Source organism: Simochromis diagramma, unplaced genomic scaffold, assembly GCF_900408965.1.
Source record: "Simochromis diagramma unplaced genomic scaffold, fSimDia1.1 OVJJ01000304.1, whole genome shotgun sequence".
NCBI classification, from domain to species: Eukaryota; Metazoa; Chordata; class Actinopteri; order Cichliformes; family Cichlidae; genus Simochromis; species Simochromis diagramma.
Genome location: NW_024387030.1, coordinates 3,223,463 through 3,241,294, shown reverse-complemented (window position 1 = coordinate 3,241,294; position 17,832 = coordinate 3,223,463). Strand labels below are relative to the sequence as shown.

The 17,832-nt window shown below is 39.0% G+C and overlaps 2 protein-coding genes across 4 annotated transcripts; one reads left to right on the top strand and one right to left on the bottom strand.

The window, feature by feature from the left end:
* Positions 1-468: 468 nt before the first annotated feature.
* On the bottom strand, positions 469-6,973 carry lgals3a (lectin, galactoside binding soluble 3a). Of its 3 annotated transcripts, none has more exons than XM_040042778.1 (6): positions 6,755-6,973; positions 4,493-4,510; positions 3,686-4,399; positions 2,628-2,716; positions 2,038-2,194; positions 469-1,606 (listed from the first exon to the last, which is right to left on the bottom strand). In XM_040042778.1, exons 1-6 carry the CDS (start codon positions 6,755-6,757, stop codon positions 1,451-1,453), a joined length of 1,137 nt encoding a protein of 378 aa, XP_039898712.1. In that variant the 5' UTR covers positions 6,758-6,973; the 3' UTR covers positions 469-1,450. The 3 variants fall into 3 exon arrangements, with proteins under 3 accessions (XP_039898712.1, XP_039898713.1, XP_039898715.1); XM_040042779.1 differs by lacking the exon at positions 6,755-6,973 and adding an exon at positions 4,875-5,344; XM_040042781.1 differs by lacking the exons at positions 469-1,606; positions 2,038-2,194; positions 2,628-2,716 and adding an exon at positions 2,886-3,384 and having other exon boundaries at positions 6,755-6,971.
* Positions 6,687-17,738, top strand: gmfb (glia maturation factor, beta). Its single transcript, XM_040042787.1, has 7 exons — positions 6,687-6,807; positions 11,531-11,627; positions 12,244-12,293; positions 12,507-12,556; positions 12,718-12,800; positions 12,911-12,984; positions 14,453-17,738. The coding sequence occupies exons 1-7, from the start codon at positions 6,805-6,807 to the stop codon at positions 14,522-14,524; spliced, it is 429 nt and encodes a 142-aa protein (XP_039898721.1). The 5' UTR covers positions 6,687-6,804; the 3' UTR covers positions 14,525-17,738.
* Positions 17,739-17,832: the final 94 nt, after the last annotated feature.

Genomic DNA, 17,832 nt, shown 5'->3' with positions numbered 1-17,832 from the left:
AAGGAAGATATGTAGAGGGTTAAGATTATCTCTGTGGTGACCCCTAAAGTAACAGTTCTGCTCTCTACCAGGAAATCCTGAAGGAGAACGTCTGGCTATCATTTGTGCCCTGAAACTTAAGCTCACTCGGGTTATGTAGCAGTACTGAAAATACCAGAAAACTGTTAACCTGGATGGTCTTTCTGCCCACGGCATGAGGCACCCTGTCATTAAGGTTCAATCAGGTTCAACACAAATGGCGGTTACTGCTGTGAAAAACATCAAATCTGATTTTGAGTTTTTCATCTCAGAAATTAGGTAAAAAATCATCTTGAATGGTGGATGTTTCTGGTCTAAATCCTGTTATAGATACAGTAGCAACCAAAACATGATCTGCAATGTGTGACCCAAAGACAGCCATGAAGACACAAGAAATACATGCAACACATACAAGAGTCCCTCGTGAGTTGCATAAGTAAGCAAAGTGTCCAAGGTTGAAATGTTTTTATTTTGTACTGAGTGGCATAACTGTAGTCAAATCTATTAACATCAGAATCTGGCACTTGCACCACAGGGGGCACGATATATAAATTCAGTCAAACACACAAACTTACACCATCAGTAACACAGGAACTGATTCCCTGGCTTTAGATTCAGAAACACTACGTGGGGTAACCTGTATTTATTATAAGTGCACGTCAGAAGCTCAGGGGAAGTAAACAATCTTCTTCCATCAGTCATTTTTCTTGTTTGTTGCTCCTTTCAATTTATAACCTCAACAGTGTCAGTGCTGGCAACAAACAGAGACCCCATCCCTCTGCATTTTTCTTTAATACCAGCCTTTAATATGTCTTTTTACCATCAGGGTTTTGACTTCAACATGAAATCATAATTCTTTAAATCTTTTCTTGACCCTCCAGCCTGAGAGCTCAGGAGGATTACAGCTGAAGAAAGGAGAAGTACACATTCTCTTTATATTACTCTGTGCATTTTAAGAAACCTCATCATTGTTCCACTGTACAGCACGTCTGCAGGCCAGCAGATAAAAAAGAAATGATTTTCAGCATCACACTCTCATGCAATTACAGAGACTTAGAATGATTACATGTAAACGGAAAAACAAGATACCAGTGGAAAATATTTGAAATGTTTGGGACTTGTCATGCCTTTCTTCTTAGCCTACAATCTTTTCATTAAGTATAAATTAATTTTTCTCCCAAAAATACCTATTTTAAATGCTTTTAAACTCTTTTACCACTAAAAATTCTCATATGTGACCAAATTAATTGGATTGGAGCAACTATTAAAAAAAAGAGAGAAAAGGATTATGGCGTACAGCTGTTCTGTGACAAATGTGCCAGGTAGGCAACGATTGCGCTTTGCAATGCGACCAAGTATTTAAAAAGGATTTCAAATACAGTGGTAAAGTTTGACTCAGGTCGCCTGTACAGCGTGTGCTTCAGCCGTGGGTTCAGATCATGCTCGGGGCAGCGCTGTAGAGGACGAGGTCTCCGCACACTCGCACGAGGTTCACTTCCTCCAGGCCACCGACTCTGTGCTCGTACTCCAACAGGTGTGTGCCGTCCACCGCCACTTTGAACATGTCTTCTTCCACGAGGATCTTCAGCTGTAGGGGACACCAGTTGCTAATTAATTGGTTGGTAGACTGACAGAACGTAGCTAGTATGTGGCTAGAGTCCAGCAACGTGCATAGTATGCTTTATCTCACCATTTAACATTTGTACTTGTATCTTTTCATCATCATATTTTCATCAACTCCTTCTCCTTATGTCTCTGTCCTCCATTATTTCTACACCACCCACTTCTTCCTCACCTAAAGCCTCACCTTCTGCACTGAAGTCAGAGCTCTACCACATAAAAATGTGCATAAACATGCTCATTTATGCCCATATCACACTGACATGAAGGAAAAATTATACTGGTGTAAGATGAACAAAATCCTTGGTTAAATTCAAGGGCTCTGTTAAATGTCATCTCGCTAATCTAATCAGCTAATTTTAAAAAGAAAGAAAAGAAAAAGATTTTATACTAACTTACCTCAAAACGCTGTCCCTGAACAAATGGAAACCCTCCTTCCCGCTCTTCAGGTCCCCAGTATCCGCCTAAGTTGGAGTTTCTAACAATTGTTTGCTCGTTAAAACGAGGGTTGAAGTGAAAGACTACGTCTGGACCTTTGATAAAGTCAACATTGAACCTGCAAAAAAAAAAAAAACATAAGCAAAGCATTAGCAGAAAGAAATGCCGCTGCTAATCGGTTTAACATAATACGGTGGTAAACATTTTAAAGAGTATTCCCACAGTGCAAATCATAGATGTGTTTTAAAGGAGACCTATTACACTTCTCTTCATATAACATGGTCATATAAAGGTACAGACACCTCACCAACCTGCTGTTCAAACAGGGGTAGCCAATCAGAAGCTTAAGGTGTTAAGATTTATCCTATACAAAGGCTCAGTACATGACAAATAAAGATTGTTTTGAACTATTCTACTCTAGAAGCGTCCAAGAATAAACATTTGGAGCTGAAAATAAGTATACTAGGTCCCCTTTATTATGTAAGTATGAGTTGAAGGAATCAGGTTTTGGATTGCTATTAGCAGGCACAGATGTTGGATGATTACTGTACCTGTCTGCACAGGGAAGAGGCTCCCCTATTATTGTGATTAAAAGTCGCGGCATTATTCCAGCATGAAGAGGGAGATCGTAGGGCACCATCTGCAAGAAATACTTCCATTTTAAACCGTGACAATATATGTACTGTTCTTAGTGTAGATATTAAGTTTATGTGTCACAATGCAATTCTAGGATTTCCAAGAAAAAATATGCACATATAAAACATTTGATCACTGAGTCTTAAATTGGCAAAACACAGCAGCATGCCGAATGACGTATAATAGAGAATTTTATTTAAGCACTGTTCAAAACTTTGACCCTGCCCACATTCCTACAGCAACACCCAAGTGAGTCATTATGTCCTTCGGTTATTCCAGCACTATTACACAAGTAGCAGTGACAGGTCATGGCAATGACAGAAAAGTACATTCACTATATTTTTACAACAGCTGAGCAAAGTAAAAGAAAACAAAAAACCTCAATTTATTATTATCATGGAAACAACTTACAAGTGTGTTTTGATCAATTCATAATTTTATTAGAGATCATAAAAGGCGTCATGATGCCGTAAACATGGGTCAAGTAAAAGTGTAAATTATATCATATTGCACTTAATTAAGACAATACATTGAGCAATTTAGTTGAATATTATGTATATATTGAGTCTTTGGCACTAATCAAACCATATGTTGATTCTGGAAGTGATGTCCTTGTCCAACTGAAAAGCTGAGTTCATTGCTCATTGCTTAATACGGTGGCCTATATCTGGGCTGAAAGACAAGAATACATTTTTCAGAACTGCTTCTGAATACTGTTTTATATTTGTTTAGCACCCCAGCAGAGCCAAAGAGACAGAAATAATCATCCCAATTCCGCCGTTATTGAAAAACATAAATAAATACATTAACCCTCCTTCAGCAGCAAAGAAACAAGACTAACTTCCTTTATCCACCACTTACAGGATTATGTTACTCTAAAAGAATTTCACACCAGATGCTCCACTGCACACCAGAGAAGGACACAAGCAGGAAAATGCAGCAAGCAATATTGCATTAAAGTACCAGTACTCACCAGTGTCCCTCCTGGGGCAGCAGGCCCACCATATGGACCCATAGGCCCCGGACCAGGGCCAAAGGGACCAGGGGCAGCTGGGAAGCCTCCACCTGCTGGTGGTCCCCAAGAACCGGGTGGTATCGGGGGAAAGCCTCCGCTGGGGAATGCAGGGAAAGCACCAGGTCCAGCTGCAGGTGGGAATGCACCTGGACCACCTGGCCCATACATACCATTGCCTCCTGGCTGGCCACCTGGGAAAGGCACACTTGGATAAGGGCCAGGGGGAGCTCCGGGGCCCGAAGGAAATGGTCCCATTGGGTAAGGAGCAGCGCCTCCAGGTATCTGTCCTGGAGCTCCTTCTGGTGGATACTGCCCAGGGTACTGCCCAGGAGCTCCAGGGCCGGAGGGAAACTGACCTGGAGCTCCTGGTGCAGGTGGATATTGTCCAGGTATCCCAGGACCAGGGGGGAACCCACCAGGTGCTGAAGGAGGTCCAGGGTATTGCCCTGGTGCTCCAGGACCTGAAGGGAAGGGAAACTGCCCTGGTGCCCCTGGGCCAGATGATCCACCGTGGTAGTCGAGCGGAGCAGAGGGCTGGGTGGGGGCTCCAGGAGCTGAACTAGGCCATCCTGGGTTTGAAGGAGGTGCAGGATTGCTAGTGGGGGCAGATGGGTTGTTGTTGCCTATTTTCTTAGCCTGGCTTGTAGTATCATCTCCTAAGGCATCTGCTAGCTATAAAAGAAGAGTAAAAGGAAGTGACTTGTACAATAAACTGTAAGCTAATTGAACATAATAAAAATAAAATGTGCATTTGTTTGAACTCACCGAGAAATCATCCATGATCTACAACAAAACAAGAGACAAGCTTTATTAGGTAGTTATAACAACTGACAATAACAAGTTGTCAAACAGTGGTGGCACACAAAGGCTCTGAGTAACAACACACTCAATATTTCCATCCTCAAAAACCTTTCTGACAAAACTCCAGCTCAATGAAAGATTACTAAGACAAGACATACCGATGTTACACTGACTCCAGGCTACAAATCAGGGCAGAGAGTCACAAAAACTGTCATAAATTAAATTAGAGTTGGCTAGCGAGCTAGCTGGCAGCAGCTAACTGTTAGTTAACGCTGGCTCGTTTGTTTATTTTTAGCTTCATGGTGCCTGAGGAAAAAAACTGCTGAAAGCTAGATTTTGATGCTACCTCGCTAGAAGATGGACTCCTCTCCAAAGAAAGACGGCGGGTAGCAGCGAGGATTTCTTCAGCTGTGGGAACCAGTTAGCTCGCTAACTTAGCCTGCCGAGGTACACAAGTAGAAGCTAACGATTTATCTGCTTTCACAACTACAACTCTTGAAAAGGAGGCACGCACACGCGCTTCACTGATGACGTATTGTGAAGGGTGGGCGCGTTCAGGCTGGAAAACACACAGACAGCCGGTCGCCTTCTATCTTTGTAAGAGCTCTCGCTGGTACAGTTTACTCCCTAACCCCTCAACATCACGACCACACATACCTAAAACAAACCAATAAACTAACCCTAACTAAACACGATTGCAGACAGAACTTTAAAACTCCGTGTCAGCCTGTTAAGGTGTGTCAGGTTTGCCTTCTAAAGCTGGGGACGACACAGTGAGAGCCAGAGGAAAACTAGTCTAAAGGTTAGGGGACAAATGTCGTCAGTTGTGTTATGTGTATGTATTCTAGGAATTACGGTAAGAAATGGTCGCTTTCGAGCACAAACCAGCACACAAATTGATTTGCGTTGTGTGTATATACTAAGTTCTACGGCAAGAGAAACTGACACCCGATTTCAAAACAAAAGCAATCTTAAGGCGAACGTGAGTTTAACATTAACCAACAAGTTATCAATCATATAAAAAAAACATAACATTACAGAAATGCAAATATTACAAAATATCAATTTTACTGTCAATCAAAATTACTGTTTTCTGTTTCCACAGAAGACGTCAGTCTGGTTTTTAATTTTAAAATTAGTCTGTTGGACAGTGGTTTTACTTGTAATGGCCGTACACATCTCTTTAAATGTTATTTTTAAAATGTGATTATAGTTACTATCTGTAATATTCAAATATTTCTGTTATTTGTAATATCACAGTTTTTTAAATAATTTTTATTTCTCTATTGTTATTTATTTCATGACTATATGATTCATATTGGACTCATGTAAATGTGCTGGTTAACCTAGAGATCACTTTTATTTTGAAATCGGGTCTCAATTGCTCTACCGGGATCTCTAGTATATGTGCGCACAAAGCAAAACAACTCAATGTTAGCATTAAAAAAATTGATATTATGCTTTAGCGGAAACTGTGTGGAATCTGGTACTCAGCTTTGATTAAAAATAATTAAAATATTCCACATAACATTAAAATATAATAAATTAATAATAGTTTATTATTATACTTTGATTAATAATATTGCACTCTGAAGAGACTGAGCCTGTAGACATAAAAGGAAATAGTTTTTATATGATGAATATTGTTCTCAAGTGTGGCCACAGACTTGCTGAGCTAATATAAAGGAAATATTTCCTACCACCCTCTATAAAACTACAGAACACTTCTCCTTTTAGTTACAGTTTGAAAGCCTCACTTTTATTCATCCAAACATTGTTTGTCATGTCTTAACATAATTTTTAAAAATAAGTAATCTCACTTTGTTTAAAATAATTACCAAATTAATTTAGTGAAATACTCTGAAGGTTCTAATCATGCATTCCAAGTAAAAGCATAAGTAATCATTTCTCAGTTGAGGTCATATTGAGTTAACTACACTGAAACATTATTGATGTCCCAGCAGGAAATACCGCCTAGGTGGGAATCAATAAGCAGAAGTATCAACTGTTATTAAATAGTAACGAGTATGAGTCGTTTAAAAAATGACTTAGCAGTGTTTTTAACGTAAGACGCTGGATTTCAAACTCAAATTTAACTCTAAATTAGACTGAGCACAGATTTACAGGAAACTTTTGAAGGAGGGGGCGCCTGTATGGGATTGGTCAAACCAGTCACAAGATGATGTGAGGTAGAAAAAAACGAAAAAACACTGAAAGCGTCCCTACCATTCAGAACAGCCGCTGCAGCTCCGGGGGAATTTTTTAACTCCACAACAATGGTAAGTTACTCGGTTTTCTTTGCAAGTGAGCTGCTGCGAGCTTCGTCGTTGCGTTTTAATCGTGTGCTGTTGGCAGATGCGGAATTTATTGAGGAAAAAGTAAGGTCGCAGATTGGCTAGCTTTAGCCTGCTAGCATAGCATTAGTTCCACCCTGTCAAGTCAGCCGTAGCAGAAGTGACGCGTTTCCTGCCATGAATTTCAAAATAAAAAACCCCCCAGAACGCTGTGCCGTAAAATAAATTGAAAAATATATTTTAATTTGGGTCATTATTAGCATTTCTTAATCTAAACGAATACATAAATGGCACAAGTGGCCGAAAAGGTGAAAGATGAACCTTTATGTACTGCATATTCTAAATCTCGACACTTTTTAAAACTAGATTTTGACACTAAGTATTAAGAATAAAAAATAAACTAGGACAAAACTAAATATTACCTCTCTTTTACCTTTAAAAAAATATAATTACGTTGTAAATAATACAATACTAGGTCCTTATTACAGTTACTCTACACGCTTACCCCTCTAACAGATATACATCTTTTGTTTTTAAAATATTTTTATTATTTATTTTTTCCCTTTTTTCAGGTGACCTTTCCCTCTGAATTCACACGTTGTCTTTCTATTTTCACACAACATCTGAATCCAGTTTGGATCAAGATTATTTTGTGCTTTGTACGTTTTCACTGTGGTGCTTATCTCCACTAAATTATGAATTTGTAAGACACATAGTCTTAATTTTAGCACTCAATGATTAAAATTTAACTTTCTTGAATATACCACTTATTAAATACAATAACAGTTACAAAAATTAGTCCAAGGGACTTTATATTTTAGTGACTTTTCAATATTAGAAAGAAACCTCAACACTTGGTGACCGTGAGAAAGAAAAGCTCCCTTTTAACAATAAGAAACCTCCAGTGAAACCAAGTTAAAGGAGGGCCAGCCGATCTGACATGATCATTTGGAAGGAGGGGAAGGAGACAGGGCAAAAGACAAGCTGTGGAAGAGAGCCAGAGATTAATAATAACTAATGATTAAATGCAAAGTGGTGGATAAACAGAGAGAGTGAATAGAGGTGAATGAATAAGAAATACTCAGTGCATCCCTCAGCAGACTAACTAAACCAGGACTCAGGGTCACCTGATACAGCCCTACATATATGCTTTATAAAAAAGGAAAGTTTAGAGTCTAATCTTAAAAGTGAACGGGATGTCTGTCTCCTGATTCCAAACATGTAGCTGGTTCCAAAGAAGAGGGACCTGAAAGCCGAAGGCTTTGCCTCCCATTCTACTTTAAGAAACTTTGGGAACCACAAGTAAATAAGTAGTTTGAGAGTGAATTCTGGATTTAACAGGGAGCCAATCAAGGGAAGCCAGTATGGGAGAAATATTGTCTCTCTCTCGCTCTCTCCCTCGTCTCAGTTAACTTAATCAACTGAAACCTTTCCAAGGACATTTTAGAGCAGCCTGATTATAATTCAGGAGAACATTGCAATATATTTAATAATAACAATAGAAAAGGCAAAAAAAAAGAGTAGTTTAAGTTCATGAGGTGTAGAAGTGACGTTTCTTTGGTTTTTGTTTTTAATTGTCAACTAAACATTTGTAGTTTAGGTGTTTAAATGAAGAAAACAAGACATTATTTAGTATGAGGTTAGTATGAGGTTAGAGCAAGTTTGTGCATGTTTATATTTTGAAGGCGAAGCTGTTGCACTTCCTGCAGCTGGGCGCGGGTGGCTTGATGCAGCAGTCTGCATTGATGTGCTTCAACACGTCTGGGTTTTGGGAGCTGCCTTAACGTTAGCTCGGCTGTTTGTCCAGATGAATCTCGTTTCCCTCTGGGTCTTTCGCTGCGTGTCATGGCAGTTCAGCTATCTTCATTAGAGCAGTGTTACTGATTTACTGCATAAACACACCGGGTCCATTATTAACTGGTGGTTTAAGTTAACTGGCTCTCATTTCCTGGTTGAATTGGCAGCCAAACTCATGAGCTAGCTGTCATTGACTGGAGGAATTTGAACCAGAAGTAACCCTTTGGCCATCCCCAGCTTTCATTGTCCTGGCTGTCCCTAATCCCTTCCCCATGCATCCTGTTTTTAAAGAGTCCCAGCAGCCACAGACACTCCAGCCTCCTCTTAATCTATGAAGATCTTTCCTTGAGCTCAGTGAAATCCCGACTCCCACCAGCCATCTGTTCTCCAAGGTGTAATTATAGATTTCAGAGAGTCTGAAGAGACTCGTGGAGAGTTTATGTCTTTATGATGGTGTTATGTAATGTTGTGTGTGGACGTGACAAAGGTTCAGAGAAATGAAATCCTGTTCAGGCTGGTGCATTGATTTTTCATTTAATTTAATCGATTTATTTGTTTTTTGGATGAAATCCCGTGCATCATATTGGACTTTTGCAGGAAGAGACATGCTGATTATTCGGTGTTCTTAAAAAGCCTCTGTTTTATACACAAGTTATATATAATTTTTTCCTTTCTTTCTCTATTACACTACTATACACAAACACAGGATAACATATCTCACAAAGACACAGCAAAGTTAAGCAGAGGTCAAGAAGACGTGAAGCTCCTCACGAAAGTACAAATCTTTTAAATCCAAAACATGGAGTTTCCGTTTTGAGGTTGGAACTGTAAACATGACAGAAATATTTACATAAAACAAAAAATTGCACCAGCATTGGTGGGTTTTTTTGTTCTTTTCTTTTTTTACCCTGGCTCACTAAAGCTGCTATGACAAAGTAGTAAATTGCACGAAAACCACTTAAAGCCACAATCTGTGACTCTGCAGCTGTCTTTCTTACCGATAAGCTGTCTTCAAATATTAATTAAAATTAACACATATAGCAGTAGATTAGGATGAATGTAAAATTTCTGCTGATTTCATTTTCTGCTTGAATGTCACAGTGTGTAAGATGCTCTTTATATGTACTACTGCAACTGTGTTTTGTTACTAATATCACATCAATGCAGTAATAGTGGTGTTTTCTGTTTTCCACTTCATTATTCAATTCAATTCAGTTTTATTTATACAGCACCAAATCACAACAACAGTTGCCTCAAGGCGCTTTATATTGTAAGATAGACCCTGCAATAATACAACAGGTAAAATCATATGAGCACCTATAAGAAGCGCTTTGGCGACAGTGGGAAGGAAAAACTCCCTTTAACAGGAAGAAACCTCCAGCAGACCCATGCATCATGGGAATCCCCCGGCAGTCTGGAACTATTAAGCCACAGTATCATTGACTATATAAAATCATCTACCTCACATCAGGAAAAAGTCAAACATATATGAATGTTCTGACTTCATCATGGCGCTGCTAGAATATTTGCTTTACAGTACTTTAGGCTGCCCCCCTCATGTCTTTATGTTTTGTGAAACGTGAAATGCGTGTGGCAGTTTATTGAAATGTGCAAACATGCATGGAATTACAGTATGTAAGGCAAAAACAGAGTTTGTACAATTCTAATGAACTTATAGTGAATACTTAATACTGCCTTTATTCTTCAGTCTGAGCTCTTTTAGACAAGCTTTCTTGTGATTTCTTTTAGTACTGTTGTGGAAATTTTAATTACCAAAGCCTGCAGACACGATGAGTTGTAACAACACCTTTATTTCAGCTATCTCATGCATAAGGAGGGACGTCAGTCAGGGGGCACTGAAAGTCGTCTCTGACAATGAACAGTTCAGGTCCTTTTACAGTCACAGAGCAAAAGGCTTTTACAGTTGCAGTTCACACCTTGGCTCTAAACAGACAGACTCTCTATCACCTGTGTGAATCTCCCCCACTCTGGGGTCAAGCCTTCCTGTGTGAGCTTCCGCATCCTGGGAGACATTCACCAGTTTCTCACCGTCTGTTTCCCAGCGTGAATGAGGTGTGAACCAGACATACTAACTAAGTAACATGAAGGCATTTCATCAAGACAATACATTAAAGAGAGATCCCACAACCCATACTAAACTAAGTAACATGAAAGCAAGACAATACATTACAGGACAATACACTAAAGAGAAATCCCACAACAGTAATTTTCGGAATAGTTCTCCAGGGTTATTGAAAGTTATTCAAAGCTCTTCTTTGAAATCTGCCTGCCTTTTCTTCTGTTCTCTGCCATGATGATCCCACACTGCTTCAGTAATGTTGACAGTTCCTTTGGGATCATTGTCATATAAAAAAATCAGCTGTTGCATATCAGTTGATTTCTAGATGGTAGGATCAAAATCTGACACTCTAACACTTTTGACAACATCACCAACACCGTAGCTCCACCGTAGCTGTTTTTGTTAGAAATGGTTTCTTGACAGTTGCCCTTCCACTGAGGCCATTGCTGATTAGGATTGAGTGAAAAGTATGAGGATTCAGGTGAAGGGCCAGATGCATATCTCTGGTCTTGTGTTACAGGTCTTTGGTGGATTCTTTTCCTGTTTCTTTAAAATACCATTCATCAGCTGTAGATATATGATAGTTCTTTGCTAAGTTGACTGTAATTCCTTCATAGGTGCCCTTTTAAATGCTTGAATGATTAATATGTCAACTGCTTATCACACAAAATAAAAAATAAAGATAATAAACTTTTGTTTAACTTTGCATCAACCCCCAAAGAAGTAATATACAGTTTAATTTGTGTTTCGAGTGACTTGTATATTAAACTGTTAATGTATTTGAAATTCATTTATTTGTTTCCATTGCCTTGTTTTCCCACACCGGATCAGAGTGAATCACTGGTAGTGTGTGAAGTGGATGAAGATCTGGTTAAAAAGCTGAAGGAGTTTCGTTTCCGGAAGGAGACCAACAATGCAGCGATCATCAGTAAGTCACAGACTCTGAGCAGTGTCTCTCCTGAATTTTTAATCTGAGTTATAAAAATCGGAGTAACTTGAAATTCGTTTTTTGTTTTCCACTAGGGAGCTTTTAATACTCGTAGAGCTTCTAGATTGCTAACTTGTGTGACTCTTGAGATTCAAAAAAGAGTGTCCTCGCCAAGATGGGCAGCAGTTCAATCAGCAGTGGTTACAATGTAATTGTGAGCATTGTGTGGTTTGACATGGATTGTACAATTCTCTGTGGTTTGTTGCAGTTAAAGTCAAATGTTATAAATATAGCACAAAAGAAAATGTTCCTGGTATTAGATACAACTTTAAGGTAGCTGCTGTTCTGTATGCAGGAAAGAATGAGTTGCCTCCGAATGCAGCAGGCTGTGTGTATCAAACCTGAGCTTAATCCATCTCTGGATCAAAATGTCAAATGGGATTAGCCGTTTGTTTGCACGACATGGACTCAGACTCACGGTCACGTTTTAGAGCTTTGCAGCCCAAAATATTGATTTTTTCCCCCCTTGATCATCATCATTTTTGAAGCACTAAACAACTGCTTGTAAAATGTGACTGTTTTAATGCAGCTTTTATATTCTTGTTGTACCATTCAGTGAAGATTGATAAAGACAAGCAGCTGGTTATTCTGGAGGAAGAGCATAAGGTGAGCTTTATATTACTCTATCTTTCAAATACATTCAACAATATTTAAAAATCAGGTTTAAAATTTAAATGTTTAATTAGATAGCAGTGTATGGTTTGAAAGAAGTGACGGTGAACTCATTAAGCTCTGACCTGACAGCCTGCCAGGTGCTGGATGTTAGTAGATGATTGCTTTTCTTGATAATGTCAACTGAACTCTTTCTGTTTGTTTTAGGATATTTCTCCTGATGATCTAAAGGACGAGCTGCCAGAGAGACAGCCAAGATATCCTTTGAATAGATCTTATTTTAACAATATTTTATCAGCATAAAATGAATTATAATTGTTGTAAGCAGCCTGTATGTCATATGGAATGGTTAGGCGGTGGGTTTGTCTTACATGTGATCTATCTATGTTGGTTAGTTTCAGTCCTTAGCACCAGGAACATTTATCGTCTACAGTTATAAGTACGAACATGACGACGGGCGTGTGTCTTATCCCCTCTGCTTCATCTTCTCCAGCCCCGTGGGTATGAACCTCTCTGAGATTACTTTTTAAATATACGTACACTTAGAGCAAAACTTAGGTAACTACTGTTTGCTAAACTTTTGTCAAAGTTGCTGATTTTGTGTTTGGCAGGTTGCAGACCAGAGCAGCAGATGATGTACGCAGGAAGCAAAAACAAGCTGGTGCAGACTGTCGAACTGACCAAGGTTAGTAAAGGTTTTAAATAAGACTGAGTTTTGATATTTTTCTTTTGTTTCTGTGTTATTTGTTTTCTATTTTTCAGTATTTTTCCTTTTCTGATTTATTCAATTTAGTTGTATAGCACTTAGGTCAATCCCTGTTGTTTCTAAATGTGCTTATATATAAATTGACTTGACTTTTATGATACACCAGTTTAATGTCACTTTGCTGACATCAAACTGGTGAAATGATATAGCCCACTCTAAATGTAATGTGGCTTTTTCCTCTACCTATGAAATTATGAGGGCTCAAAAAGAAATAACACAAATTAAAATGTATAAAAATCCATGTGACTTTGAGACCTTGTAAATTTTTAGAAATGCTTAAAACACTGTATTTAAAAAAAATCAACTTAAAGGAGGAGGTAGTTGAGAATAGTTTTTGTCCAGATTTGAAATATTTTTTTCATGAAATGAGCCAGTGTCATGGGTGTATTTGGTGCAGCTCTTATATTCTTGTATTTGCCACATTAATGTTTAAAATTAAATAAACTGGTGGCATAAATTGGAATTACTTCTATCAGTTGTGTTAACTGCATAGATCTATCGACGGGCAGTGCAGCCCACCACTGTGGTCCAAACTGAAATATGTCAAGAACTGCTGTGTAGATTGCCATGTGCCATGTAATGTAGTCATATGAAAAAGAAAGTTTCACAGGGTCTGTGTAGCCTTGTGAAAAACTTAAGTACTCCCCTACACACAGAGTAAGTGGGGAGTGCTGCTAATCACTTGATCAACTGATAGCAGCAAATCTGATCAGAGCATGCGATGCTAAGAAAAATTGCAAATAAATTAAGAGCTACATCTCAGTCCATAGAGGCCTCACTATGCATTTCAAATGTTCATCAGAGAAAACTGAAAAAGTATGGCTTGTTTTGAAGGGCTACCAGGAGAAAGCATCTTGTCTCTAAAAAGAACATGGCAGCACTACTTATGTCTGCAAAGCAGAATCTAAAGAAATCACAAGACGTCTGGAACAATATCCTTTAGGCAGAAAGACACACAAACACCTTGTACCAGCTGTTAGCACGGCGGTGGAGGGGTGATGATTTGGGCACCTTTCAGTCAGTGGGTCTGCACGGTGAAGTCCTCTGTATGCCAAAGTATTCTAGAGTCAAATGTGAGGCCATCTGTTCAACGGCTAAAGCTTAACCCAAACTGGGTCATGCAACAGGACAGTGATCCGAACATCAGTAGCAAATCTACAACAGAATGGCTGAAAAAGAAAAGAATCAAGGCGTTGCAATGACCCAGTCAAAAATCAGACCTTAACTAGATTGAAATGCAGGGAAATGTGGGGTGGGAGTTTAAGAGAGCTGTGCATAAACTCATACCTGCAAACTCAATAAACTGAAGCAATGTTGTAAAGAAAAATGGGTGAAAACTCCCCCACAGCCGTGTGAGAAAGTGATAGTCCTTCCTTTTCTTTTCAAGGTGTTTGAGATCAGAAACACAGAGGACCTCACAGAGGAATGGCTTAGAGAGAAACTTGGGTTCTTTCGCTAAACCCATCACCTCCTCCAGGGGTCTGGGATACGAGGAGAATCCTGATTGCACAACTCGTGACATCTCTTGGAGACAACACACCACAGTTAACCTTTCCCTCCTCCCTGCATCAGACCTGATTTAAATAGTGTTTGCAGTTTTAGGCCTGCTCGGTGGCGTTTAACGCTCATTACAACTCATAAGATGCCAGAAGGTGCACACAATTACAAGAGTTTGAATGCTTCTCTGTGACTGCCAACATTTCTGGCACTTATTAAACCTCACCGATCTGGCAGCCTAAAACTGACCATACTGTTTAAAGCAGGTCTGTTATTGTCTCCATACAATCTCTCCATATTTCTCTTACGTGTCTGTTTTGAATTAACGAGGGCTGCCCCCATTAGTCAACCAAAGACTCAAGTCATGATTAATTGACACTGACACTCAGTTATTTGTGCCAGATACTATTGTTTACACAGCTACTCCCTGAGCTCTTTGGCTGATAGTTGCGTATTATGAACAGGAAATCTAAAGGGTGGGATTACTTTGAGATAACAGGATAAGTGTTATTACTGTGCTATCACTTTTCTTTCTCAGCCCTCCCTCCTAAAATACACATTTAAATACTTAAATTAATATGAGAAACATATAATTGCAACTTCTACTCGACTAAGAAAGTCTTTGTTTGGGGGGGCAGCCCTAGAATTAATGTTCTCATTGCTCTTCAAGTGCAGAAATTGACCATTTCTACAATTCAAAAGAATTCGAACACTTTTTAACAACACTTTCTGTTTCTTCTAGATGTTTACACTCAGAACCTCCTAAGTTTTACCGTTTTATGTTCATTAGATTTTAATAATCTGAGAGTCTTTTTTTTAATATTTAGTTATTTCTGGTGTCTCTAGGGTTAGCTAAGTATATACTTTATATTCATTTCATTTCTTTTATTGTGAAAGACAAACTTCCTGCCAGAACCTCGGAACAATCATAGCTACAATTCTGTTTTGTTTTACTCCGTCTCTCCTTTAGTCAAGGGCATTTCAGTTATAATTTACAGTAACACTAATACATCTATCTATATGATATGCGTTGCACCTTCTCCTGTGCACAAGAACACAAGCTGGCAGAAGCCCTTGAGTGGTGCTTATTTAGCTGCAGATGTAACCCTGTTAGTCTGTCATCAGTTTTTTTTTAAAAAATCTCTGTATAGAGGAGAGAGAAAAAACAGTGTGAATTGTGGGTAATGCGTTTGACCTGCATGTTTATTACAAGAATCCAACACTCCAGGAAAACGATATTTTTCCACTGAAACATTCCAGATGTGAACAGTTACACACAAAAACCTCTGTCTAGCGACCATGACAGTGATGATTACACTGCATTACACAGGGCGGTAGTTCCCGCCCTCATTTTAATCTACTGGGCGACTCTGTTTAAATGGGTTACTGTGTCTTTAGGGTGATTGTTAGCTCCTATCGTGCATTATAGCTCTTACTGTTATTGGTGTTTATGAATGTCGTACTTAAATCCGTATGTAAAGCCACGTGAATTGCTTCATGGTTGTCGCAGCCTTGAGAATGACGGCTGCGATTTCTCCAAACGCCAGATGTGCCAGAATTGGCAGGTAAATGACAGCATCTGGCCGATTTACATTCTCCATGCAGACGCGGGATTTGACCGGTGTAGCTTTTTTTTTGAAAGGCTGATCTTTATGTATTGAATGTGCCAGCAGCTCATTTTTGTGCCAATGTCTAATATCCTCAGCTCGGCTCAGTCTGTAGTTTTTGTTTACCCAATTTTTCTTAGCTTTGAGCATTTTTAAAATACATTGTGCTGGAGCACGCAGCTCAAACACTTTACAAACGGATGTATTTGGCTTTTCATGCCCCAAAGGGACAGTATTTTTTCCTGGCTTTTGGTTCCCTGCTGAATATTGTCAGTATTTAAGCCAGTGCAGCACACTACCCAAAGGATTAGTAGCAGCATGACCAGCCCCAGATAGTTAAAGCTGTATAAGAATGTACTATGCATGTATTGCAGATAATACAGACTGGTTTTATTGTGATAAAACAGGAGTAACCTCAGTAGTAAGTGACCCGAGTAGCAGACTTCTTTTTTTTAATTTATAATACTACAAATGTCCACTTTTACCCTGAATTATATTGCTGAATTAAAGCCCAGAAATTCTCCAGATAGTGCATGATATTATATTGCTAAGGCTACCATACCAAGGCCATGCTGCAAGGCCAAAACCTGTTTTTCTCTGATGGTGTCTATGCCCTCATAAACAACAGAAACTCTCCCAGAGATCTGGCTCAAAGATGTTTTCATACAATCAAACTGCTCCACGTGCATCATTCGTAAGGGCAGGGTTTTATCCAACAGGAGCAAAGGGGACATAAGTGTAATAGCAGAAATAGCAGAAAAACACAAATTCACTAGATTAAATGACCTTTATATGACCTGAAAAACCCTTCAGAAAGTCTGTAAATTCAGGAATATGCACAGCTTGAAATGAACACTGTTTATTCAATGCAATTGAAATGTGCAATGTACTGGGTTAGATGTGAATATATTTATCTTTCTAAATTCTAAAGACCTCTAAAATGTGGAGAGCTACTGTAGAAGAAGTGTATGCTTTAAAGTAAGTAAGCCTTACAGAAGGCTTTACCGATGCTTTCTGAACAGCTACACAAAGTCTCTGACATCGTTTATTTGCACATGAACGCTAGAAAAGGTTTGCATCACAGTCGTCAGGTGTGATATCTGAAGTGTGCCCAAACTGACATTAATTTCTCTAAAAGAAAGCCTCTGCTGTTGCTATTTTAAATGGGATGTATAAGAAACTGTCCATTCATCGTGTATCAAACTCAGTCTCCCTAATGTAAGGTCCAGTTAACTAAGGGCCCCCTTTGGTTTTGAGCCATGTATCTGGTTATGTCCTGTGGATCTCTAACAGCTTTTTATCTTTATGTGGTGAACGCATATAGTTTTTGGCCTCTAGTGGTTTTTTTTGTTTTTTTTACTTTAACCTGCAATTGTGTTGTCAGCGCTCGGTGTCCTCTGATTAAATGCCTATTCTATTTTCTTTCCTTTTTACTAAAAAAAAACCACCTGAAACATCTGTCATAACCAGCTGCCTCGTGGCATCAGTGAAACTTGAGATATTTGTATTTTCCCATACTTTATAAAAGTGTCTTGTCCTGTTGTCCAAATAAAATGACAGTGATGTTTACCCATGTGTTTCCAGAGACTGCTGTTTTCAAACTGAAATGGTCATATGAGCTTCATCAGAGATGGTCTTGGTGTCTGAACACAGAAAAGTACCA